Here is a 27,913-nt window from a genome sequence, read left to right on the forward strand (position 1 = left end):
GGAATACGATCCGCAAATCGATTAACATCCAGGTTCCCAAATACTTCTTGGTAGACAGAGGCCATTTGCAAATGGCATAAAGACAACACACATGGTTTCACCCAGCCAGAGGATCGAACTCGGGTCTGCTCGCTTGCTAGGCGAGAATGTTAACCATAACACCACGAATTAGAATTACGAGCCAATAGTAATGCGGTTTACTTTTACTTTACCTTTATTCTCTTCGCTACTGATCGGCCTGTTAGCTTGGGCGGTCGGTCACTCTGTTACGCACTGTGACAGTTACTGGGTCTGCACTGGCTCCGAATGTATTGGAATCTACTCCAATGTTGGTAAAGTCTGGCCTTGAATGAGCTCACACTCGATGCCATCACAACATTCTCTGGCAGATTGTTCCAAGAGTTTGCACTTCTCACTCCGAAAAAAATTCCCTCACAGTTCTCTAGATAGTAACTGTTTTAATCGTAATATCTATTGTAGTTACCTCAAGGCGTAAGGTAATACAGCATCAACCTGGCCCGTACGTCAGCGGCAGATTAACTATACTTGTGGTTGAGGCTAGTATTATATTCTGGCCGATCTTTTCTAATAGAGTTTTTCAGTTGGTAACTTACGAAAGGCAATACAAGGTATTTTAGAATCTGAATTAACAGTTGTAAAACATGAACTTACAAATACTATAGCAACAGATGACCTCGGAAACAAACTTTGAGATCGAGTATTTACTCTGTTGAGTGAGGAGGATCAACTAAGATTATAGTTCAGAGTGTTAATATATTAGGGATATTGCGTAAAGAAATAAAGTAAATGAATCCTGTTTGAAGTTAGCGGGTGAGGGCCGGGTGGGTGGTACACTGCCCGCCATCTACTCAGCACCTGACTAACTACCAAACATAAGCAAGATGGAGAGTGAATGTCACTAATTCGCTAATTTTGAACGTCTGGAAATCGTAGTGGTAGTTGAAACAAAGTAGTTATATTTCAAAGAGTCATACATTATGTTGTAATCTCTTCAGTGATACCATCAAGTGCAAGAGAAAGTTATTTCGAAAGAAGAATTTATAGTGTTGTAAATGTCAACATCGTTGAATGACCAACGGTGCAGGGAAAGGAAGACGACAATTAGCACAGGTGTTGTGGCACTTGTTGTGAGGCGTCTGCCACTCATACTTGTGGCAAGGTGTAGTGTTGTGTTGTGAGGAACTGTTGTGAGTGTTGGCACAGCGGTGAGTTACTGAAGTGAGAAGAAAGTAAGAGCAACAGTATCCTTGCGCTGGCCAGGCCTTCCACAGGCCAGGGAAAGGTCAGGCCTGAGTCATCTAGTGACCTGCACTACTCTCTCCAAGACCTCACACTTCACAACCCACTGAATTAGGTGCACACCTGGCATAGTGCCCCAGCAGGAAGGTAGCAAGTGTTGTGAACAGCTTGAGACACCATCACAGAAAGAATGACATTGGAACTAGGAACTTGCCAGTCTGAGTTCTTCTCACCCTGCTACATTGTAAGTGCTAAGACGAGAAGAAAGTAACTCCAGTGTTAGTGTTTAATAAAAACTCATACATATGAGAACTAAAGATGTATTTTTAGTTACAAACTTCAATATGGTTTATGTAAACCATGGTCATTTTTGACCCCGGTAGAACTTAGTGCCTTGATAAGTATAACTGGACTGTCAGTGTATATTAGTGCATGGCAGCTGGTGATCATCCGTCCTAAGCAATCACAGTCACTATGTACAGCAACAAGATGGATGAACGACTGAAGGAATTACTGCTTGTATATCGCAACAAATTCGCTCAGGTTAGTCGACGCATTCTATTTTACTCGTTTAAATTTAATTTTGTAGTAGTGTATTAGTATTATAATACATTAAGGCTGTGGCCAGAGACCTGTAGTTTTACAAGAGGGACACCATTACACTGGTGGTGGTGATGATTTTGTGGACACTAAACCCAGTAGAATTTATGGGTAATTGTTTATACTATACAGTACTGTACTTGTTGCACGTTTGACCAGGCAACTTGAGAATATTTCACTATTGATTTTTTCTTTACCTCGTGAAAAGGCCAAAATTGGATGAGGAAAATGCTTGTTGTAATATAATTTTACAAGTTTATCTGTCCTGAACATTCATTTATGGTTGGAAGAGCCGAGCTCAGGTGCCGCCAACGTTGCTGTGATTATGTCCAGTACATCATGGAGGCATTGTCGTTACTAGTGTTAAAGGGGTCATATGTCGTTAAATTAAATGGGCATTAGCTAGCCCCAAAATAAATGTCATACTTGTTAAAATCACACAGCAAATGACAAGAAAAAACTATATATATCAGTACAATAGAAAAATGAGTTGGGCATTAAGTGAATCCTTACCTAATCTCCTATTATGAAAAAACCCTCGCAAATGACTTATATATGCTGGGGATCCTGGCTCCCCAGTTAGGAGATAAGATTAGGTCATTTGCGAGGGAAATGTCATAGAAGATAAGTGTCTTAGAATTGTTGAAACTTTTGATTGCAAAGATAAATTTCTTAAGATCCTGTGTTGTACAAATGGAAAGATTTACCCCTTGTTCACCCAACACCATCATACACTAGATAGGTTGTTTACAAACAAACACTTATCAACATATGAATATTTCCAGTAACCTTTTCATACGAAAGCTTACAGCAATTGCTCCAGAAAGCCTTGATTTCCATAGTAGTGAGGAAATTGATAATGATGATGACAAGTTGAAATTAAGATCAGATACTGGTACAGTACAGTACAGTGTTTACATGAAGGTGTTCTGCTCTATCTTTGAAAAGGTGTAACACTGTCTCAAAGTTATATTGTTTTTAGGGCGAGTTTTAGTGCAAGTGCTTGCAGCTGGTTTCCTAACAGATTGCTGCTTGCAACCTGGCCATGAGGAGAGCTTTGTTTTATATGTTTTCCTTTTACTTTATATCTTGCCAATTATTGGGTTGTGTACAGTGTTCAAGGTAGTTGATGTGTCTGCTTCAAAATTAGACCATAATTGGCAGATCCTTGGAACTTGAAGAGATCTGTGGACACAGAGGATGCTCAATACTGTGTTGCTTTGCTTATCCTTTAGAACAAAGGCCAAAGCAAAAACTGAGGTGCATAATAGTGCAGCTAATGTGATCATCCCTGCTGGGTTTTTAGCTGATTTCTTGAGACAGTACAGTTTGGTACAGTACTGTATTCAGAAGTTATGGTAACGTAAATGAAGGATTTAACCTGAAATCCCCTTTTATGACTGAACTTTGATTGGATGGCTCATGAACTGTATACATGTACCTAGTCAAATTATACAATTGCATTGCATTGCTGCCAGAATTTACTGGTCTCTTAATCACAATGTACCGGTTTCAATTCAAAATGTATTTTTCCCATAGCAGGAATGTAGTAGCTACTACTGGGGTAACTTTTTTACAGCTAGATTTATTACATTTATCAAATGTCTACATTAAAAAGGCATTTAGATGACGGTTTAATTTATATATTTTGTTATTTTTAGTAAATTATTAACAAGGGGAAATATTATACAGTACAGTATTAATATTTTTTTTTTTTTGGGTAGTGGGTCATAATTATGCGCACGGCATGTGAGATAATGGTACGTACTGTACAGAATGAATGTCAGTTATGTTAATATGTTGAGCTAAATTTTTCTGGATTATTATAAATAAGACCTGGAGAAATTTAATGAAACATTTGACCCCTGCACACATTCCCTTGATTGTAATAACATATTACGTGTAATTGTGAGCAGTAGCTTCATCTTCAGGTGTTGAACATATTAGATCTTCCTTTATCTACTTAAATATTTATACATACTGTGCCTGTTTATAACTTTTATTCTGCCCCCACAAGGATTGTTTCTTTTTAACTGTAGCTGTTATTTTATATTTCAGATTGATGTGGAGCGAATCATTCCATTCCTAAGAGACACTGGTTTGGTGTCCTCTGAGGATGTTGATGCCATCCGTAGACATCCGTCCCCTGGACAGAGAATACATACACTCTTAGATATATTACCAGCTAAGGGTTCTCAGGCATTCCAGGTGAGTTAATTGTTATTATACAGATGAGTCACTTGACAACACGAATTAGGTACCACCAGGAACTGCATAGACACGTTAAAGTGTGACATACTGTACTGTACATATACTGTGCATGTTAAATTTACCACTAGGTCTGAAGGTCAGCAAATGCTGTACTGTACTGTACACACTAAAAATGGTTAAATACACACTAAGAGGGGCTCAATGGTTTTATTTAATGTTGAGAAATACAGTACATGTATATATAGTGCAGTACAGTACACACTACAGATGAGTTAAAGTAAGGCTAAAGTGAAAAATTACTGGTCCAATTTTTAGAAGTAAAGCAGCCATGAGTGGCAATGGTCCAGGCTATTGTAGTCGCCTGAAAAATAACTACATTTTCTATGGCTAACTTTAAAATTTAAACACCAAGAATAATATAATTAACCCTCAGAAATTTCACAGCTGATCAGTTACCCACAGACACCATGGAGGAAGGATGTTTATCAGAATGTGCATCTGGCAGCCTTGACAATGATCCCTGTAGATCTGGTAGACATAAACATAAATGGCTGCTACTATAGCGTGCGGTCTACAAGATATTCAGGTTAGGCCAGGTTAGGTTAGATTAGACTAAGGATATCTTTGTAGACCATACACTATAGTAGTACCCATAAATGTTTGGCACTGTGGGAATAAATAAAAAAAAATTTGATGGAAGTAGAGATGTAGAGGAATTTGATGATAATAGAAATTAGTGTGAGCATATGAACAACATATCAGTGGCCCAAACTGTCATAGCTACCACAAAGAAATATCAATGAACTGAAGCTGCTAACCAAGGTGTCATTTGTTTTTTGGATTTTTTATGACAACAGTATTTTGTATTAATTATTAAAGCATTTGTTTTTTTCATGATATTTAAAGAACACTGAGGTTTGGGGATGCCAAAATAGACCTTACTTAGGGTTGATAGGGTTAATTTTATATATGAATGGCTGTGTATCTCATTTGATATCATGTTCAGATCTTATACAGTATACTGTACCGTATGTCATAGACAAATGTAGAGAGACATCTGAAGGCAACTTATTAATTGCCAGTCTGCCACTTGAGTGTCTACCACTGTAATACAATATGGATAATTACTGAATAGATTTTATATTAGTATCCAAGGGATGAAGTACTGTAACTTTATATATTTTAGTCTTTTAAGATTTCCTCCACTGTCATGTGAAAGAAATGCGAAAATTACATCTTATGTGTCATTCTTTTTTACATAGCTGATGTTGTTTATAATTTGTACATTATTTTGTACCTTAATAATATGATTGACGACTTTCGTGTCTCTTTTCTTACAGACACTATGCCTTGCCTTAGAGACAACCTATCCCCACCTGCTAACTATCATGTTAATTGGAGCATCGCAGCGCACCCCACTCTATGTATCTCGTCAAAGTAAGTACTACTGGCTCTATCTGTTCTTGTATATTACTAATGTAGAAGTGCCGTAAAAAACATGACGAATGAAAGTAAAATTTTTAATAAATTGAAGATATAAAATTTAGAAACCATAAAAACTTTGCTCAGTACTCATCACGGGTGGTGGGTTATAAGTCTGTGAAGGTAGTTGTGGTGACAAATGACATGGTTGTGGTGTTGCAGCAGTGGGATTTTGTGGTGCAAAATGGGTGGTAAGTTCGTGTGTAGGTGGTGAGGCAGTCTGTGCCATCATAGGTGTGGTGAGGGGCCACTGAGGACAGGAGGGTGATACAGCATAAACAATTCTAAATAATTCAAAGATGATGATAACATATTGATTCTGAGGCTCCACCAGCCTTGTGTCTCACTCTTGAGTGTCTGCCAGTGGTCATCTTCCCATTCTTATAATTTTTGGCGCACAACTTTAAATTCATGGCGCCAATCGTCTTAAGACGGCAATGGTGCTTTTGTCATAAATCAATAAATTATCTGAAGATGATGATAACAGTTAAAGTGTTAAAAACAAGTGGATTACACACTTTTTAAAAAGCAGGAAAACTCATTTAATTTTTAAGGCATTTGCTCTTGATTGAATTTGAGAATTCACTGTGACCTCTTATGTTGTAGTTTAATACAGTTACTAGTATTATTGGAAGATTTTAAAAATTAAGTTCTTCCAAGATGCAAGAGGACCAGAATCAAGCAAACACAAACCATCACTTGATTCACTATCATTCGCTCTCTGTAACAGATGACCAAACACCCTTACAACCACATGTTCAAAAATTATCAGTTGTTCCTAAGTTCATAAATATTTATTACCTGGTACAGTGCAGTGTACTATAGTTCTCACTCCAGTAATTTGGACATTACAGTACATTAGTGAGTGTATTACAGCACAGTATACATAAAATATATTGAGTGAAGGATAGTGCCTACAGTAATTATCCAATCAGAGGTGAAGAGTACTGTAAAGGTAAAGAGTATTATTGTACATAAAGATGATTGTGACTTCAGACGGGATAATCACAACACCCAAGACATCCTAATTACTACAGTTAACTTCAAGAGAATGATACTGTAGAGAACCGGTATTTAAATTTTGGGTTTATTTTTATTGATATTTGTCAGTCATTCTCATCTCTCTCTCTTATCCTATCCTGCATTGTTGATTTATTTTAATTCTTTTTTATTCATTAAGGTTCTCCTAACCCTTAACAATCAATTTCATTATGTGTTAATACTGTATATTGTACAGGTAAACTATCTTAAATCATCAGTGTGTGTTACAGTATTGTTATAGTTGCTCCTCCTAAACCTGTCCTCATAGAAATTTGTGCCACAGAAAATGGTGTTTATATTATAAGGGCAAACTCATAGAGTCATCCCTGAATATTTACCAGTTGCTAGATTATTGAAGGTAGATAGAGAAGTAGCTAGATATTTATTTATTCAGTAAAATTGTCCTTCAACTTCACTTTGATTCAGTATGTATCTAGACTGGAATTATTATATACTGTACTTTACAAACACTGGCAAATACTGTAGTACAGTACTGTTCATACTGTTATTTGATTTAACCAATGATAGCCCAAGAAAACAGCTACCTTTGGGGTCCTAATTCAGTAAAATTGTCATACCAGTTCATGTTGGTTTAGGTATGTCCAGTTCATAATAAGTTAGACATATAAATAGTAGCTTACAGTAGGTACTGTATTGTACTTAGTTTTGTGTAGATGGCTTTTAGGTTGCTTGTGGAGTAGAGTCACTGTATTTTTGTGTATGGAAATTACTACAGTATTTTACAAGGGATAAACAAAATGTTCTCATGGCCACAAGGGGTTTGATAGCTTCCATCTTGAATTTTGCACTTGGATTTTAAGTTAAGAACTGCTGTCTGTTCAGTTTCATTTGGATTAGTATAATATCTGCAGTGTTCTTTATGCTGTAATCATATTATAATTAATAAAAGTTTTGATTGGCAAAGCCATATTTAGCATAACCGGACTCTGTACATATTGTAAAGTACAGTACAATCGTCTGCCCCTCTTGTTTGATGGTTGTTGACCCAGCACACACTGCCCACCTCCTGCCTAAACCACCACCCTTCACTGCCCACTTTCCCTGTAAAAGAAATGACCGACTGCCCGACTAGTGACAGGGGAGGAAAGTAAATACGGTAGTTACTTCCAGTATCGTATTCGACTACAGAAACTTTAAATGTGTTGTGATGCCTCTAGCCATCTCGCTATAGCATCATCTTGTCATATAATACAATGTAAGGCTGGATATACAGGCACAGGCTCTTAATCTTGAACACACATAAAGTTACCAAAAAGTATGATGTAAATATTTTGGATGTTGGTGTTCAGAGTGGACACGAAGTCCATCTGTGTGTTAACCTCCATTCTCAGTACAATACAGTATGTATAGTACAGTGTTTTATCTATGTGTAAGTTCTTTTAGATGTTTTCTTCCATGATGAAGAACGAGTTTCATAAATACTGTACAATCCCCAATAGCTGTTTATAAGTCCTCAACTTTCATTAGCCGTGTTTGTTAAATCTCTCTCACAATGTCTCAGAGTGAATTATCACATGTTCACTAGTCAGGGTTATGAGGTGGCCATGCCATATGAATCCTTTCTTCAATCTGTCATCCATTGAATAATTTTAAGATAGGTTCAAATTATGAGAGCATTCTGTGCTGACACACCATCATGCTACAGGATACTTGTAGATTTGATTAAAGATTTTTCTGATACAGTTGTGGGACAAACTACAGTTTACTCATTCAAATATATCATGTACTGTAATAATAATGTCCACCAAAATTAGCTTAAATGGTTTAAACTCTGGCACTGCTATGAGGGTCAAGCCTTATTTAATTTAGTATTAACTCACATGGTTCAAATTACCCCCATGGGCCCCCGATAAATACACAATGGCCCCCAAGAAATACACCATGGCCCCCCTGGAGAGTGTTACCCATATGAAAATAGAGATCAAGTACAGTTGTGTACTGTAATGTGACAATTAACTTTGATGGTTTCAGGGTTAAACCCGGTACAGTACAGTACAGTTACTGTATAGTATTTAGTTTCTTCTCAGTGATTGTAGCTTCCCTTTGACTTCATTTTATACATAAGAGTACAGTAGTGTCATAAGGGTACAGTAGTGTCATTAATACGAAAAGGGAGGCCACTATACAGGTATTTCGGAGCATGCAGTTGACCAGCTGTCACTGTATCTTTTGCTCTCTTTTTCCAGTGTCTTTCATATTACAGTACAGTACTCTCTTATTTACAAGACAATTCCGAACTTTGTTTTTAATTTCCTGTGAAGCAAGATTTTTTATTTTAGTATTTTGCAACTGTCTACCCTTTACTCTTCCCCTATTTTGTGTCTTTTATTAATGTTATTATCATTTGCTATTATTATTCATTTAACAAATTACAAACTCAGTTTATATTTAAGGATTTTCTCTGTTACCACCAAAGAGTTACTGTAGTTCTCTTGATATTCTGGAAAATTGTGAGTCTCCCACTTATTATCTACAGTAGTCGCCTCATCCAGTTCTCTAGCTGTATACCTTTACTGGAGTCCACACACTTGCATGAGAGATAGTGAACTGTGAGTGGAGGAGAGGTGAGGGTTCCAGTGACAATTAATCCACCATTTAGCAGAGAACAGTGTCAGGCCGTGGTACCACTCCTCCCCGAGCCTCCCATATAAGGTCCATTAGCAACAGGCAGTGGGTGGCATTCACAACCAGGTTCTTCTCTGGGATTGGTTGTGGGTGAAGCTGAATGGGATTTTGATTGCCTGGGTACTTGAAACTCATATTGTCTCTTGTTCCTTTGCAGTTGGCTATTTACTTTGGCTACAGTATTTTGCTCCTGGACGTTTTGTTTCTGTAGAGGTGGACTGCTGGCATGAGGTGTGGGAGGCGGGGTTTAAAATGAAGGGTTGCTTGTCCTAATGATGTGACCTAATCAAGAGGTGACCTTTTTTCATGGGGATTCTGGAGTTGTAACTTGGCAGTGGGTGGGGGGGGGGCAGATTAGATCTAGACCTTGGAGGATGAGTTCATGCTCCAGTGGAACTTTAAGGGTTAGACTGGCATTGCTGGAACTGTTGGAGAGAAACTGGTGCTGGAACTGTAAGGTGACTGGTGCTGGAAAGGAGAGAGAGGAGGGGGATGGGGGGGCTCAGGTGAAGCAGATTATGGTGCAGTGATTTATAATGATGTTAATAATGTGGGCGATCTTAATGGTTATCATCGATCGTGAACCTTGTAAGAGGAGTGGTAATAAATCCCATAAACCTTGATTGACTTTTAATGACAAACATGACTTGATAAATTTTTCATAATACTGTACTTGGAAGTCTTGATTGGGTTTTTCATAATAAGGATACTGTATCTTTGTATTGGTTTTTGACACTGTAATCCGCGTGTCAATTTCATTATGAGTCGCCAACCCGACTTTTCTTCAAATCCCATGTCACAGTTGATCCCTCAGCGCTTACACCTGTCCTGTTATTGGATTTTGAAAGTTGGTTCAGCAACTAAGGCCATATCACCCCCTCCCCTCCTCCCTATGCCAGCCCTTGTTCCAGTAGGTACTTCAATGCCCTACACCAACATCTAAACTGTAGCATGGAAGCTTCAGACTTAAAACACCAGGTTTGCCCCCCCCCCACCTCTCTCACATTGCGGGTGGAGGTGCGTCGGCAGCGTCTCGGTATGTGACGCTTGGCCCGGGAGGCGGTAATGACCGGGCTTCATCGATCATCCCACTTGTGGCGCTTTACGAAGATGAATCCTCACATTACCACGGATCACCATGAAAGATGGGTGTGCATGCTGCAGGTGTGCCCTCCTCCCTCCCTCCACCCGTCCGCCTGGCCACCACCACTTTAAGTATGAACTTTTTATCGCTCTCCCAGTATTTACCTCTTGAAGAGTTGCTCATCCTCTTCTTCCTCTTCTTGGTATTTTACCTTTCCAAAGCCTTTGTTGCTAATTTTCCTGTGTGTGGTCTGGGCCATTGTGTCTAGATAAAGCAGATAGAGGGTGGCTGCTGTGTGTTTGTTTGAGGTCAGTAGGATAGTAACATACTAGGCTGGATCCTGGTGTGTGCGTGCATACCCTTGTCACTGTGCAGACCTGTTTACCTTCCCTGCCTCTAACACAGGTAATGTTTATTGTCAGACTAACTGTAGGTGAGTTGAATAGGTACAATATATCTCTCTCTCTCTGGCTCGCTCACACACACACTCAGGAACTAACCAGTGATTAGGGCGGCATTTTACACAATCCACTCATCATTAAAACAAATTCCAAGTCATTAGTTTAGCGCTCCTCAACACTGGTATTTTAGACGTGCACAAGGGAGTGACGTGGCAGCCATTAAAACAACACTCGACAGTATACATAATTAACTCCCGCAGGGTAATAACAAGACCCACACAACATACAATAATAATTCTGAGATGAGGAATTAATACAAATTACTAGATAGTTTCATGATAGGTTGAGGAGCTTTGGTTGTAATTAATTTGGTCAAGAAGTTTATGTGAACGTCATGTTGTGGGTTAGGTTCCCTCACTCTCCCAGCCTGGATCGTTCAGGGTTTATGTCTCGATAGCCAGGCGGTAATCTGCTTCAGTGACAGGATGGTGTAGTGGGTGGGTAAGTGGCTTTAACAATACCTGTTAAATGTGTATGTATTCAGGGCTCTTATGCTGTGGGTGTAGTGTTGGTATGTGTATGTATTCAGGGCTCTTATGCTGTGGGTGTAGTGTTGGTATGTGTATGTATTCAGGGCTCTTATGCTGTGGGTGTAGAGAGTGTCTGTGTTAATATATGCTGTGTCTGTGAGTGGGTTTGTGTGTGTGTAAAATATGCGACATTTTCCACCTCGTATTAGCAACAGAGAAAGTGGAAAAAAATGCTGTTTTATCACATATTTCTTAAACCCAAACCTCGATGAAATTGTTTGACGAGAGCTGAGTGTTCATTTCTCTCTCTCTCATTATAAAGAAAACATTAAATGAGAATGAAACTGATAAGTGAGACATGTGATCCAATAAAACGGAGAATTTACCCGTGTGTGTGTGTGTGTTGAGGTGGACAGGTGGTTGTCTCTGCCGTGGCTTGAGGTCAGTGTTGGTGTTACCTGCCTCAGTTAGTTATCTTACACACACACACATCTCAAACTCGACGCTAAACACACCCAGCATCACTCCACAATTATAGTTTGGGCCAGACCCGAGCTGGTGACGGTGGTGAGGACACTTGGGTAGTTTGGTGGACGTGTTGGAGGCGGGGCGGGGTGAGGGTGCTTCTCGTAAGGCCGCTAAAGTTTGAGAGAGAGAGAGAGAGAGTTCACCTTTAAGACAGTTGTGTAATATTTTGCAGGGGAGTTGTCACCGCTGTCAGGGTAGCCAAGTCAGGTGTAGTCAGCTAGTAAGGCCCGCTGAAAGACCTCTCCCCCTCTGCTCGCTACTCATAGGCGACTGGTTACCATTTTTCTGGGTGATATCGGAAGCATGGTGTGACATGTCCCACTTCTCCCCGCCCTCACCCCCTGCGTTTGGGGTAGCGGAGGTGGTGTATTGTTTGGTCTGGAACTGTATGTAAATCTTTGGCGGCGACCCCGAAGTACAGTTCAACACGCTAGTTCTCCTTTCACGACTATTCCGTTTTGGCACGTCAGCAATTATCTCTCAGTGCAAGTTGGCCGTTGTCGTTCACCTCCAAGTGCAACTTGATGTTGGGTTATTAAGGCGCCCCAGTACGACCCCGGGGAGAGGCAAGGGTACGATAGTCGCAGCCATCACACACACACTCCGGTTCCATGACAAAACCCCAACGGGGTTGTCATTTGTCACTAACCTAACCTAACCTAACCTAAGCTAAGCTTAAAAGTGTTTTATTTTATATTTTATATATAAGACTGGGGTTTTGTCCGTTGGGGTTTTATCCGGTCACCCACACTCCTGAGGTGAGGGTTGTGTGGGAAACATTAGTAGTTGTGTTACGTCATGGCAGGTGGTACTCTGGGATGCTCTTCTGCTGCCACTCACGCTCTGCCTTTTAGGGTTTTACCTATTTTTGTTATTTGTTTCCCACGAGTGAGTGTAGTATTGTACTGCCTGAAGGTACCGAGTGTCTCCTGGCCTTAGTGCGTCCTCCTGCTCAGTGCCACTTGTTGCTGCCGTCACCGGTAGAGTTTGTTGAGCTTCAGCCACACGCCACGCCGCCATGATGTTCTTACCTTGGTTTACTTTAATTCATTATATTCACCTCCATGTGTGATGCTGTGGGGTGGGTTTAGTGGTGTGGTATGGGTGATAGTGTCGTTGTGGAAGTGTGGTGGTGGTGTGGTGTGAGCGGTGGTGGTGAGTCCCAACACGGGAAAAAAATTGTGGGGGAAGGAAGGAAGGAAGAGGAGGAGGAAGAAGAAGACCCACAAAGTCACTCTCCTCAGTGTACCGAGAGCTGGTTACAACAGTGGCCAATAATCACAATTACTGTAACTTGGGATTCAGTATGCATGCTGTATATAACACGGGCCGGGCTGCATTTATTTACAGTAATCTAATATGTAAATTCTGTGTATTTCTCTTTCAAATGGCGTTATACTTGTTGTTATCAGAAAGTTAATGAACGTGTTTGCTCTTGTTATTGCTTTCAGATTGTAATGGATTGTGTAAATTTTTGTCAGGATAGGACAATTTATATGTGTGTGTGTGTGTGTGTGTGTGGAGAGAGTTGTGTCGGACTTTTAACTTTTCTGGCGACGGTGGAGAGGAGTGTGCCAGTGCGTCTGTGGTGGATGTTATGGAAGAGTCGGGGAGCGAGGCCCAATATCGCCATCTGACATATCCCGCAACATTTTATTTGTTTTTAAGACTTGACTATTTGTTACACGGGGGAGAGAGAGAGCAAGGCCTCCATCACCAGTTTTATATTGCTGTAACTGTCCTCTCGGTAACGTGTGTCAGAGGGGTTGCTGGCGGCATTAACTATGGACGGTGTTGGGTGAGACTGTTGGTCCTGTTGGCTCAATTAACCCAACACCACTCGTTACAGTAGTTGGTCAGAGTCTATACTACCCTGTACGGTGTGGGTGTCTCTAAGTCTTTACACACACACACGTTGGTCTCCAGTTAAACGTGGATGATTGGGTTTTGTGGGTTAGGTTAGGTTTTGCTGTGAAATGTTGTGTGGTGAGGTGATGAGTGTTTATACTGGCATGGGGGGGTGATGACTGTTGTAGCAGACACACGCTGAAGGTCATGTGAGCAGCAGCAGGAGTCATGGTGTGGCTTCTCTGCAGTTTAAGCCACATCACAATATTGCTTTTTGCTCAGTTAGTGTTTGTTGACATGTTGGTGAGTGTGTCTGTTATCTTCATTCTCTGCCACTGATCACCTTCCGCCCGAGTCTCTCGCTGAAGGTGGGAAGCCAGTATTAGGCACGGTGGGAGGGAAAGAGGTTGTTGGAGGTGGAGCAGTAAGGGGAGGGGAGGAGGTCAGTGAGCCAAGGGTCAACACACTACTGTACTATGCACCGCCACTAAGCGTCTTCCATCCTTACATATTAATGTTGTGACTCATTTAGTGTTTGAGAACCTGTGTGAACAAGAACACGTGTACAGTATAGTGTGTATAGGCCAAAAAATTCAAGCATGAACTTTTAACTCCCAGGCTGAAAAAAAAAGTTTTTGTAGAGATAGTGTGAGTTTTGTACACGTGTAAGTTCAGGTTTTACAATTGGCATAATATTTATTTGTGAGTCCGTAGACAATATAAACAGTGTAGACACCTAACAGCACTTAACCTAACCTAACCTTAAAGAGAGCCATAAACACACCTCCCTGGCCCCTGTGTGGACGCGATAATCTAATCCGTCTCATGACACCATACTAACTCAATTTTTGGTGTTAGTGATCTCAAATTACGATAACTCTTCCGCTCCAAATTAACACTTTCATTAACGCTAACTGTATTATTAGCCGGAGGACACTGTTTGGCGGGTGCTGGACACGGGGCCACCACCACCCTGCCACACTTACTGTTCTTACCAATATTGTTCTGTTGACCTCTTGTAGCGGGTCAGGTCAGGCCAGGTGGTTGAAAGTTGTCACGATGATTATTAAGGGGCGGGAGGGGGTCCTGAAACACTAAGTACATATATAACTTCTTTATATATATACTGAAGCCAACAAACTACAGTTCCACCCTTGAATCCCTCACCTGGTCCCTTAACCCCTTGTGTACGCCCCCCCCTCTGAGCTGAATCAACTCGTCTGGTCACAGTTCGCCGCAGCTTGTAACGTGGACAACAAATCTAACCTTAAGATCATTACGTTAGGTTGTGATTTGATTTAGTTAGTTCTGGTTTGTTTGTGTCTGGTGTCAGATCACGGGACAGACTACGACTAACCCTGCCAGACCTACAGGTGTAACTATGACCTTGATATAAACTGTTTGGTGGTGGTGATGGTGTGTGGTGGTGGTGTGTGGTGTGTGGTGGTGGTGTGTTGGCAGTTATCACCATACTACACCTCACGTCACGGAGGTTTTCTTGTTCGTGGTGGTGGTGTGGTAATAAATATGGCGGCGGCGGCTAATTGACCGTAAAGAGAGTGATACTGGTGGTGGTGAGGCGAGAGTTGGTCCGTCTGTCGTGTCTTGGCGTCCCTGTCTTATTATTACAGAGATGACCAATGTTCTTGTTAATGTGTTGTCTTAATATGGGTGTGTTATCCCTCCCCCACTCCCCCCTCCTCGCCCCCACCTCCCCTTCCTCGCCCAACCTCCCTCCTCTCCCCTCCTCGCCCCCACTTCCCCCTCCTCGCCTCCACCCACCTCCTCGCCCCCACCTCCCCCCTCCTCGCCTCTCCTCCTCCCACGTCACCTTGCCTTCCTCCCTCCCTCCCTTGCCTCCCTCCTTCCGAGAAAGGGATAAGCTTACAAGGGGGGGGGGAGGAGTCAGCCTGAGGACTACTCCACCTGCACCGCTAGCAGACAGTGAGGCAGAGTGGAGCGAGTGTACGAGTCGACCGATATTGGTGGCCGGGGCAGCTAAAGAGGATGTTGCCCGGGGATGATGCAGCATAGGTCACAGTTCACACACACACACAAACATCACTACTGCCCCCTTGTGAAATGTGTGGAAAGGTTGTTATGGGTGGCCACCAAGAAGCCTGAGTGCCGTCAACCTCTCACCTGGCTGTAACACTATGGCTGTATCACAGGTGTGACTTGACCTTATATTCTGAAGATCACAGCTACAGTCATCTTATTGTAGCTACTATTTTGTACCTGTAACGTAGATGAAGGATACAATTTTTTTTTTACCTTGATAGTTTGGGAACTTTTTATCTTGTGTATTACTGGGGAGTTACCGGGTATGTGTATAACATAAATAAAATGAGAAACATTTATATAGTCCCCAACTCTTGAGACATACGAGGGGTTTACTCCATAACTTACGGGTGACCTCTCTAGCCATTACAGTGTTGTGTGTGTTAATGAGATGTTTAATGCTGGTGTGGCACAATGTATAACCTAACCTAAGCTAACCTAACCTAACCTAACCTGACCCTAACCTAACCTAACCTGACCAACATGAAAAAAATGAATACATTTTCATCTGCTATTGGCCAGCCTTCCTTCGCCAGGTGGGGGTATTAATAAGGTTCCGTGTGTTGGGAAATATCTCGATCCAGACTTGATGGGGTGGAACATGCGTAGAGGAGACGTACTGTGGGTGGTGGGGGCTCAGTGGCGTGGTGAGGGGCTCAGTGGGGTGGTGGAGGGGCTCAGTGGGGTGGTGGAGGGGCTCTTCTCTCCTTTCATTGCCCTTCTCCCTCACCCGACTACCACCCTCTCTCCCCTCACCAAGAAGTGGAGTAACGGAGAAGGATTTTAAAGTGACACTGTAGCTGTCTGCTTCCACCACCACTACTACCACTACTATCATCTCCTTACCTCCCCCTCCCCCAACCATCATCCCAACACCTCCCCCTCCCCCAACCATCATCTCCAACACCTCCCCCTCCCCAACCATCATCTAACCTCCTCCCCAATTATCATACTTCATCTCAACACCCTCCCCCTCCCCAACCATCATCTCCAACACTCTCCCCTCCACACCGTCATCTCCCAACACCTCCCCCCCCAACCATCATCTCCAACACCTACCCCTCCCCAACCATCATCTCAACCCACCCCTCATCATCTCAACACCTCCCTCCCCAACCATCATCTCCAACACCTCCCCTCCCACCGTCATCCTCACCTCCCTCCCCAACCATCATCTCCAACAACCTCCCCCTCCCCCACCATCATCTCCAACACCTCCTCCCCCAACCATCATCTCCAACACCTCCCCTCCCCAACCATCATCTCCAACACCTCCCCCAACCATCATCTCCAACACCTCCCCCCCAACCATCCCCACCATTCCACCCTCGAGTTCAACAGTAAACTTGCCGCCATTTTTAAAGAACAGGTGAAAAGGGTGTTTAATCTACCTGTGGATTTTGAAGATGTTTGTGTTATTGTTGAAGAGCTTTTTATAGTGTACGTGTATAGTGCACGTAGTGGTCTTGTGTGATGGTGATGATAAAAGCGAGTGATAGAGAGATAACGATATTAGTGATGATACTGATAACATACTGACGACTGATGTATTATTACCTGGTCTGAAGCTCGTTATGATGCCTACACTGTCCGGTCTTAATAATTGCGGGTCGGCGGTGCTTTCACAGCTGTGCTCTGTGATGGCCAATTTGTTGGGTATAAATCAGCGAGGATGAATGGGAGGGACAATGGTATCGTTCAGCTGCTCATTATCTTACCTGGAAAGGATTCATGGTACCCTGGCCTCACCTGACATCACCTGATATCACCTAATCTAATTTACAAAGCCTTGTATCAGTTCACGGTGTGTATACCTAGTCGAATCGTGACAAGAGCCGACGTAACCTAACCTAACCCACTGTGTGTGTAAGGTTGAGAGAGAGAGAGTTGCCAGTATTTACCTCGTGGCCAGGTTGACTATGGTAGGTGAAGCGAGGGTTGTGCTCACCCAGGCAGAAGCTGTCAGCACTGGGTGGAAAAATGTGTGTGTGTGTGTCTCTGCGTACTCCAGGCCAGTGTATTGACTATCGACGCGGCCATTAGAAAAATACATTTGAAATTTACCTTTGTATACTCCAGTGCACACACACACTTACACACACACACACACACACACACACACACACACACACACACACACACACACACACACACACACATACATACATGCTGGACGCGATCATTTAAAATCAGCTAACATTTCCTCCTTTTCTTTCCTTCTTTTAAATATAGTTTGCACTCGTTGGCAAACAATGTTGTTAGTTGTCCCTCGGCCGTGTGTGTGTGTGTGTGTGTGTTTGTTTGTTTGTTTGTGTGTGTGTTTGTTGTTTGTTTGCTTTCATTAGTTAGTCAGGTAAATTTACTCCCTTCCACAGCAGGACTTGTTGGCGCCCGTGATGCAGCTGCCAGGCTGAACATGATACGCGAAACAAAACAAAAACAAAAAAGTAAATTGGATTGTGAGGATTTTTTGTATATAAACTAATTCCGCGTTTGGCTACACATAACAAAAATTATTCCAAACATTGTAATTTTTTATTTATTTTTTTCGTTTTGTTTTATTTCTCGCTCCGGTTCAGGTGTTGTAGTGGTGGTGGTGTTGGGGAAGGTGGTGGAGGGGGAGGAGTGAGGGGTAATGTCTTGGAGGAGGAGAGAGAGCCAGAACTCCCTAACTAGGTAAAGCTCAAGTATTTTTGTGTGTTGTGGCGCCATACATACGTGATAACTTAATAGAGGCCGTTAGTGTCGTCCACAATGGGGTTAGGGTGTGGTGTGATGGTGGTGTGGTGTTAAGGATGTGATGATGGTGAGGGATGGGTGTCTGGACTGGTGGTGGTGAGAGTGTGACGATAGTGGTGGTGTGGTGTTACGGTGTATGGGCGGGCGGGGATCTCACCACTAGAAGACTCCATATTAAAAAACACCAACCTTGAAAAAAATACAATAAAATATTAAAAAATATCGGGAGAGTACGTGGTAAATATTTTTTCCTCAATCCTCCAAACTTTTTTTTTTCGTGGAGTTGTTGGCCAAAGTTTGGTGTTGATGCTGAATATGTTGTTGTTGTTGTTTGTGCCTTACATATCAACAATCGTGAGGGCTTTTGTTTCCCCTGTAATTGAAGTTGTGTTTTAATTCTTTCATATTACAAACAATTTTATTATTTTGTTTTTTAGCTGACGGGCAAACCTGTAGTGATAAATACAATGTATTGTTTTTTATTTTATTATTACCGCTGAGGTGAAGGAGTGAAAAATGATATTGATTATTAGACAGATTATTATTATTATCTTGGTAGTACTGGGGGGGGGGGTAAGTGGATTGGAGACGGTGGAACTGGTTGAAGAGGAGTGTGAGTTTAGACGATGCTCGCGGGAAGTGCCCGGGTAGACTAGTGTGTTAAAAGGTCGCCATACATAACCAGTGTTTTTCCTCTCTCACACACACACAACGTTACTGTATATGAACAACACTTGTGTCGGCTGTACACATCGGCTATATCGCCACCAACCAATGACTATTTTCCTGTATGCATGATATATCGCTTTTCAATGTTATAGATACACAAAAACGTAAACAATTTTATTGGAATTCAAAATTTTATCGGGGACGCTCCCGGGACAGCGTGAGTGGTGGGCCCGACACGGTAGAGTGACCCGGTGATGGGCAGCAACATTAACACTCGTTCTCAACTTTACAATACTGACGAGGCTATGTCACATCAAGAGTGACCTAGATCTGTGGTCAATGGTGTGTGTTTTTGGTCGTTCATCTGGCATCGGTAGACAAGTGGGTGGTCTGGTCGAGGTAGAGACGGGGAGGGCGAGAGGAAAGGGCAGTTAGGACAGTCAACGAGGCCAGACAGTCAATCGATCAGTCAGTCAGTCAATTACTTTGGAAAGACGTCCTGACAGAGAAGCCAAACTCAGCTAAAACGACGAGACCTACCGAGCAATACCAAGGCAGATGGTGACTCAATCAAGAGACTTCCTTGTGCCGCCTCCTGCACCACCAGTAGGGTCTTCTGTCTCCAACCCCTTATGTATAATCTACCCGCAGAGTCCTGGTGCTGAGCCGCTTACCTCAACCAACACCCGGGTCTCTTCCTCCTCCTCCTCCAGTCATGCAGCTTTTATCGATACAATCCTAGGAATAAGCGGTGTGTGTGTGTGTGTGTGTGTGTGTGTGTGTGTGTGTGTGTGTGTGTGTGTGCGCGCGTGCGTGTGCGCGTGCGTGTGCAGTTTTGACTCGCTTTGTGGGTTGAGGCAATAAAGAATAAGCTGTATGTATTCCCTCGCGTCGTAAAAGTCAATTAAAAACGTAATGTTGGTATTGGGGAAGCTGCCGCCCCCGCCCCCGCACCACAGCTGAAGGTGGACTCTGACCTCCACGCCCCCGCGCCTTCCCACGCCCCCGACATGTATTTTGGGTCCAGTTTAGATTAGTGGAATGTGTCAGGGAGGCTGTGCATGGGCCGTAATAAGAGGGTGCCAGAGGGGCGTCTCCTAACACCTGGTCCAGCGACACCCTCTGACAGACAGAATCGTAAACACACACACACGGTCATATCTTCATTTCGCCAAGTAAAAACACCTGAGGCCATTAATACACACCAAGCGGTACACCTTCCCCACAACAGGTAGAGGGGAGGGGGTGTCACCATCCTACCTTCCCCCCCCCTTCCCTTCTTCCCCTTCCCCACCCCCTCTCTTTCACGTTTCTCTCACTTCTTCCTCTTCCCTCACCCTTCCTCCCCACCTTCCTCCTCCCTCGATACCGGTGAGGGATCATCAGACAATTTTTCAGCGTTTCTTCATGCCTGTCACTCTCACGTCCTGCTGTGTGTCAGAGGGAGGGGCGATAGGCAGGCTAGGGAGCGGGTAGATGGGTAGGGTGGTGACGCTGACGTTCTGCTAGTGGGTCAGGTTGACAGGAAGGCGTTCAGGTTGGTGGGGAGGCGTTCAGGCTGATAGGGAGGCGTTCAGGCTGATAGGGAGGCGTTCAGGTTGGTGGGGAGGCGTTCAGGCTGATAGAGGGGCGTTCAGGTTGGTGGGAAGGCGTTCAGGCTGACAGGGAGGAGTTCAGGCTGACAGGGAGGTTGTCGATAAGGCGGGCAGGCAGGTGGCGGCACTACGCTCACTCCCTTCACATTAAACTCGACTAAACGCGTGGCCCTGGTATGGTCTTAGCGTGGTCCTGGTATGGTCTTAGCGTGGTCCTGGTATGGTCTTAGCGTGGTCCTGGTATGGTCTTAGCGTGGTCCTGGTATGGTCCCTCACCGCCACCATGACCACTGGAGGTGACGCAGTCTAATGTTTTGAAATATTTTTGACAGCGTTACCCATGTGAGCGGCTCTTACTGACTGACTTGACTGATACACGCTTCCTCCTCCACGTGATGCACTCATCAAGGTGCAGAGGACTGAGCTGGGCCACAGATTCTCAGAGGCTGGGGCGTTAAAATATCCCCCTGCAGAGATGTATGATTGCACCTGACTGATTGACTCATCGTCGGCGGGGGGTAAAAATAGCTTTAAATTACACCTCTGGACTTGACCAAATCAGATGCGGAGGTCTTTCGTTGGTGGTGACGCGGGGAAATGATAAACGTCCGAATTTGGTCAAACCTGAGGTCGTAACTGCCCCAGCACACACACACACACAAATCGTCCGTACCGTAAGGTTATTTAAAATACGTAGACCATTTTCATAAGCCCGAGTTTAATTTAGAATATACGTGCTTTTTTTTGTTAATTAGAAATATACACTTTAATATCAAATAACCCGTGGGGGGTGGGGGCAGGGGCGGAGAGGAGGACGGGGGCGTGGGCGTGTTTCATAACGACAGGAAAATATTAGATTGGGTAAAGCCACGGAGCTCGGTCATGACATTACTGTGAGCTGCCGATTGCCAGAAATTGTTTCACTCTTGGACGCCGTAAGATTTACAGCCTCAACACAACACACTACAACTTTTCCAGAGCACACACAGCGCCGCCCCAACACAGCACGCCCACTTCCCCACACACACACAGCACGCCCTCCCCCACACACCCCACTACACTGTTTTACCATATTTATTGACGACTTATTGTGGCGTAAAGGAATTTTCTGTGTGCGTGTGTGTATGTGTGTTTTGACATAATTCTGTGTGTGTTAGGTTGGGATATCAAGTCATAAGCAGTATTTTATGTTCCATTGTCTTATTGTGAAGGTTATTGAGAGAGAGAGAGAGTCAGGTATGGATATGAATGAGAGGCTCTTCCCCCCGTCACCACACTCCCCCAGTGACGCTACACAGTGGAAGGGGCGGCATTTATAGTATTGTATTATCTTTGTTCGTCCGTCTCTGCGGCCCGCCCCCCCTCAAGCATCATGACAGCACATTTATCATTACACTTCAACATCATAAAGATTTTTCCTGCCTTTTACCTCACGTTAGTATTGCAGTGGTGTGTTGTAGCGAGGTGTTGACGGTGGTGTGTTGTAGCGAGGTGTTGACGGTGGTGTGTTGTAGCGAGGTGTTGACGGTGGTGTGTTGTAGCGAGGTGTTGACAGTCAGTAAGCGAGGATCACCGGGTGAGAGACGGTATCAGCGAGAGGAGTGACGGGCCGTAAACAGTTAAACTCTCGCTTTGTATTCCGTCAATCCCGCTCTTCACGGCCTAACTCTGACGCTGCTCCCTTTACACTACTTCTGTGTTGGTGAAGCTGCCTTGATGTTGTAAATGATGGGGAGCCTTGATGTTGTAAATGATGGGGAGTCTTGATGTTGTAAATGATGGGGAGTCTTGATGTTGTAAATGATGGGGAGTCTTGATGTTGTAAATGATGGGGAGCCTTGATGTTGTAAATGATGGGGAGTCTTGATGTTGTAAATGATGGAGAGTCTTGATGTTGTAAATGATGGGGAGTCTTGATGTTGTAAATGATGGGGAGTCTTGATGTTGTAAATGATGGGGAGTCTTGATGTCGTAAATGATGGAGAGTCTTGATGTTGTAAATGATGGAGAGTCTTGATGTTGTAAATGATGGGGAGTCTTGATGTTGTGAATTTGACATCATCAAGTGGTGATGTCAATACAGGTGTTGGTGTTGTCAGTGCTTACAGTGTAAAAGATGTCATGATAGAAGATGTCATGGTAATACCCCCTGAACGTGCAGTTGATGTTGGTTGTGTCAGAGTAGGTGTTGTCAGTATGGGTGTTGTTGTGGTGAGTGTTGTCAGTATGGGGGTGTTGTTGTGGTGAGTGTTGTCAGTATGGGTGTTGTTGTGGTGAGTGTTGTCGGTATGGGGGTGTTGTTGTGGTAGTGTTGTCAGTATGGGGGTGTTGTTGTGTGGTGAGTGTTGTCAGTATGGGGGTGTTGTTGTAGTGAGTGTGTTGTCAGTATGGGGAATTGTTGTTGTAGTGAGTGTTGTCAGTAATAGGGTGTTGTTGTGGTGAGTGTTGTCGGTACAGGAAGGTAGGTTTGGGGTTAGATTAGTGACTGCTGGGGGGCAATAAGACTATTATGATGTGCAGTGGGGTGGAGGGCACTTTTTTTCTATGAGGTTTTATTGTGAGGGAGCTTAGATGTTGCTCTCTCTCTCTCTCTCTTAAACCTAAAGATGACGTGTGTAAGTAAAGCGACAGACCAAGACACAACAGTTAGCAGTACGAGCTGTTCCGAGAAAACCTTGAGGGCGGGTAGTGCATTCATTTAAACTCTCTTCCCTCGTATTGTCCTCGTCTTCACGGCTCCCGGATCATTGTCTTCACGGCCCCCGGATCATTGTCTTCACGGCCCCCGGATCATTGTCTTCACGGCCCCCGGATCATTGTCTTCACAGCCCCCGGATCATTATCTTCACGGCCTCGGATCATTATCTTCACGGCCCCAGGATCATTGTCTTCCTTCTGACCTCGGATCATTGTCTTCACGGTGGCAGGGGAAAATTCGTGTTTATTGTTTATATTTTCTTTGCGTAATGTGATGGTGTGATGCGTAAACACTTGATGGGCGTGTAGAGGAAGGTGTGTTGGTGTAGGGGTAAGGTGAGACAGGTGAGGGCGGTGTGGGCGTGAAGAGCGAGGAGCAGTAGGTCGTGGCCCGGTCACCCCACACTCGCATCACATTAAGGTCACCCACGCCACCTTTATGTCCACACACACACACACACACACACACACACACACACACAGAGGTTTAAAATGATTTGTAATAATAGTTATTTGATGAATTAAAATGTATCAGGAGCATTGTTTTTCAGGCAATTTGTATTATAAGTTTACACGAGCAACGTATTGGTTATACTGAGAGAGCAGTTCTGGAAGTGTCCAATAGGCGGTAGGATCGTATTGAAATAAAGGGGTTGACCCAGGAATACCGGCGGCCGCTTTGTAGGTCAGGCGGTGTAAAGGGAAGAGGCCATGACCAACACCTCAAGTACTCCACGCTGGCTCTCTTCAAGGATCACCCCAGCGACCTTCTTGTGTACGCCACAACAGACGGTGAAAATCAAGCTTTTTGGTACAGAACAACAGAGTAATACTAGGTGGTGTTGTGGTGGTGCAGCGCTGAATAATACCCATAAAGACTTGTACCAGAGGCTTTATGGTGTGTTGTTATTCACGGCGGTGCTCTTAAGGATATACTTCTCTAAATCTCCTAATTTCCCACGTGACTTTCCCTCCACTAGTCTCAACCGTGTCGGGGGGGAAGGTGGACCCTCCCTCCTTTCCCTCCCCTCCCGATTTAGTGGTAGTTGTCGACGCTCAAGGGAACAACTGTGAAATATAGAGCCTGGAATTCTGTGGTGCATGTTATTTCTTAAGTCACGCCGTCGCTCGCGGGAGGGTGGCATGGCTTCTCCCTCCCTCCCATCTGTCTGTTCCCAGCCGTCAAGAGAAAGCAATCGCTGAGTTTCAAGATGAGGGAGAACTCGAGGAATTTCATGTCGGGGTCTAGAAAATTAAATTTTTTCACCAAGAGTTTGTAAGATTGAGGGAAAATTACCTTGGCCCGTTGTGTGGGTTGTATCAGCTCTCTGGTAAATTCTTCCCGGCCTGGGGGGGTGGGACCACTATGTTTGTATATATATATTTTTTAAGTTGTAATAATTGTGTGGGCAGGTCACGTCCAGCCACACTCACTGTGACTCGAGGCCTTTCACCTCCACGACTAAACTGCCTCTCAGTGTATATAATAATTTTTCTAACACTCTTGAATTATGGACAATTTGGGTAGTGTTTGTGTGTGTGTGTTAGGTATCTTGTCAAGCCTTTTCTCACGTGACGCAGGTGACCTGAATGAAGATTAAAATAACAAATTCACACAACATTGATTCATGATACTGTGATAGATGCGTTCCTCTGTGGTACTTGCCGTCTGTAAGTCTCTAGAATGTAGTGTTTAACCTCGTCAGCCTCACCCGCCAGCCTCACCCGCCAGCCTCACCCGCCAGCCTCACCCGCCAGCCCCCACCCGTCAGCCTCACCCCCAGCCTCACCCCAGCCACCGTCAGCCTCACCCGTCAGCCTCACCCATCAGCTCACCCGCCAGCCTCACCCGTCAGCCTCACCCATCAGCCTCACCCGTCAGCTCCCACCATCAGCCTCACCTGCCGCCTCACCCATCAGCCCCTCACCCGCCAGCCTCACCCGTCAACCCAACGTCCCAAACACCACTCCGTATTAACTCTTCAATTTTTCCTTGTACTGTGCTGCCCTTCCGTCCCTGCAGGCTGACCACCACCTCTTCTTATCAACACATCCCCTCTCTCCATTATATACACCTCCCTATGCGTTGTTTTATCAGTGTTTCACCTCTTCCTGCCCATCACCCTGTCTTCCTTTCTCTCTCGTTCATCACAGAGCCATCCTTCACACACCCTTATCTGATACCACAGCTGAGAGGTCTCCCTGTTTTATTACATTTGGCCTCCAGTTGTAAAGGTTGTTTCTCTTCACACGTCTCTCAGTCCAATTATCTGTGGGTCACGTCATTACTGCCTCGTTCGTTCCATTGGCGGGCGTCGTCCATCCCTTAACAGTTAGTTGTCTTGATATCTCTCTCTCTCTCTCTCTCTCTCGTATTGTTTTCATCACGTCTGTTTGATTCATGTATATACCATCAAGACTGTCGTATATAAGTACCCTCCCCGGTTGGGTTAGGTTAGGTTAATCCTCAGGTGAACTACGTTGGGGTGTTCTAATCTTGAGGTGATTGGATTTTTCCTCCTCGGGTGTGGCTGCCTTCCTCATTATGGAGTTTATTTTATTAAGTTACACGCGCTCTGGTTATCTTAGAAGTAAACTTTTACCCAAATTATTATTATTATCGTATACAAATCTTTTACTTTGGAGGAACATGGTATTGGGCAAGGGGCTATTTTTGTGTGTGTGTTTTGCTTGATGTTTTGTTATTTTGGACACACACACACACACACACACACACACACACACACACACACACACACACACACACACACACACACACAGGGGAGAGGAGGAGGGTGTGTAAGACAGGGTAGGGGGGGCGTAGGTCGTGACACACCCATACTATTGACTGACATGAGAAGCACTGGCGAGAAATCTGGTGGTGATCCCCGAGGTCTATCAGTATTCATCTCCAACGTCGCTCTGTCCCTCCCTCCTCTCAACCCCTCCTCTCCCCAACCCCTCCTCTCCCCAACCCCTCCTCTCCCAACCCCTCCTCTCCCCAACCCCTCCCCAACCCCTCCCATGTCTCCAGGGTTGAAGTGAGGTAACGCCCATCTCCATCCCACACCTTCTCTTTACCACCCACATATATCACCCATTACCCACATATATCAGCCATTACCCACATATATCACCCATTACCCACATATTTCACCCATTACCCATATATCACCCATTACCCACATCCACCACCACCATCATCAAAGGCGTCTTACAGTTCCCCCTCAGATGACAGGTTCTCGTTCCTGACTTGTGAGTGCTGGGGAAGAGGGCCTCAAGCATGGAGCCTTTGTTCAGTTATGGTGACTTGGTCGTGTGTGTTTATCTGAGAGGAGACGAGACAAGGTCAAGAAACAGTTTATTATCAGTGTCAAGACAAAGTAGGTCACCAGAACAGTATTATCAGTATCAGCAATAGTATACTGTACTGGGTATTGGTCGGCAAGAGAAACACATTTTGTTAGTAAGAACATCATACACACACTAGGCCTAAATTGAAGCCCCTTTGTGTACCTAACAGAAGACAGATCAAAGTCGTGGTTCTAAAGACTCCTATCAGCCGCCTTAGGATAAACTCTCTTGTATGAACTATCTTAGGACGGTCCCTCAGCCTCCACACAACACAACCTCTACGACGTAATGTAGTCATAGGGCGTGTGAGCTAGGCAGGGAGACGAGGGTTGAGAGACGGGGGTAATCTTATTTGGCGCTAGATTGTTCTGTAATAGTCAGTCTCTCTCTCTCAGACAAAACTTCCTGGATAAGATCACCTGAGCCACACAGCCAACCTCTACCTCTACCTCTGTGGTATAGACTGCTGAGGGTGTCACTGAGGTCTTGTATGTTTAGTGTTGCTCTTCCTGAAAGAGGTTAACACACACACGGTGGTAGTTAACTCTGTAAAGTGAGGGGTGTTGAAGCTCCTCCTATCATACTCCTGTACAGTCTGCCATTAGCCGGAAGAGCTGTATTGTACTCATGTATGAAGAGGATTGCAGTGTTCCCAGCCAATGAGTGTCTCTGTTGTAGTCATCCATGGTTATGATAGGTGGAGCTGAAACACACCTTGAACTTACCTGTGATCACCATAATAATGACCTCATTGTCGTGGTGTATGTGTCGTCACTGGTGGTAATTAATGGCCCTGTCACCTTTTTTATCCCCGACAGGTTACCAAAGAATCGACCTCCCTGGTGTGTCATGGAGTCTGTGAGGGATTTAGACCCTTTTAACCATGATGCTGTTGAGTTCGGTCCCAAATCCTGACCACAGATTATTTTACTTTCTCATTACTTGAATTTACCCCCAAAATAGAACGTTAGTCCGGTTAAACCCTAAACTGGAACAGTCACTCAAATCAACTATCTGTACTTGGAGTGATCGATGAATGCCACAATGAACACTCGGCGTCCTGTTGCCTCGGTAGGGTCGTCAAAATCCTTCTTCCGTTGTCATATTTTTTCAACATAATTTTGTATAGATAGTTTTTTGGAGTGACTGTACCTGGTGGTGAGAAAG

General features: G+C 44.0%; 1 protein-coding gene across 1 annotated transcript; it reads left to right on the plus strand.

The window, feature by feature from the left end:
• Positions 1–886: 886 nt before the first annotated feature.
• On the plus strand, positions 887–9,513 carry LOC121854419. The gene is made up of 4 exons (XM_042349090.1): positions 887–1,803; positions 3,919–4,068; positions 5,412–5,508; positions 9,398–9,513. The coding sequence occupies exons 1-4, from the start codon at positions 1,735–1,737 to the stop codon at positions 9,511–9,513; spliced, it is 432 nt and encodes a 143-aa protein (XP_042205024.1). The 5' UTR covers positions 887–1,734.
• The last annotated feature ends 18,400 nt before the right edge of the window (positions 9,514–27,913 follow it).

This window comes from Homarus americanus, unplaced genomic scaffold (genome assembly GCF_018991925.1).
Source record: "Homarus americanus isolate GMGI-L3 unplaced genomic scaffold, GMGI_Hamer_2.0 scaffold54443, whole genome shotgun sequence".
In the NCBI taxonomy this organism is placed as follows: Eukaryota; Metazoa; Arthropoda; class Malacostraca; order Decapoda; family Nephropidae; genus Homarus; species Homarus americanus.

What these genes read in the sequence shown, in the direction of transcription:
- LOC121854419 (XM_042349090.1), top strand. Translation starts at nt 1,735, where the DNA reads ATGTACAGCAACAAGATGGATGAACGACTGAAGGAATTACTGCTTGTA. An exon ending in AGGGTTCTCAGGCATTCCAG is followed by an intron (nt 4,069 to 5,411) that starts GTGAGTTAATTG and finishes CTTTTCTTACAG; the next exon opens with ACACTATGCCTTGCCTTAGA. An exon ending in ACTCTATGTATCTCGTCAAA is followed by an intron (nt 5,509 to 9,397) that starts GTAAGTACTACT and finishes GTTCCTTTGCAG; the next exon opens with TTGGCTATTTACTTTGGCTA.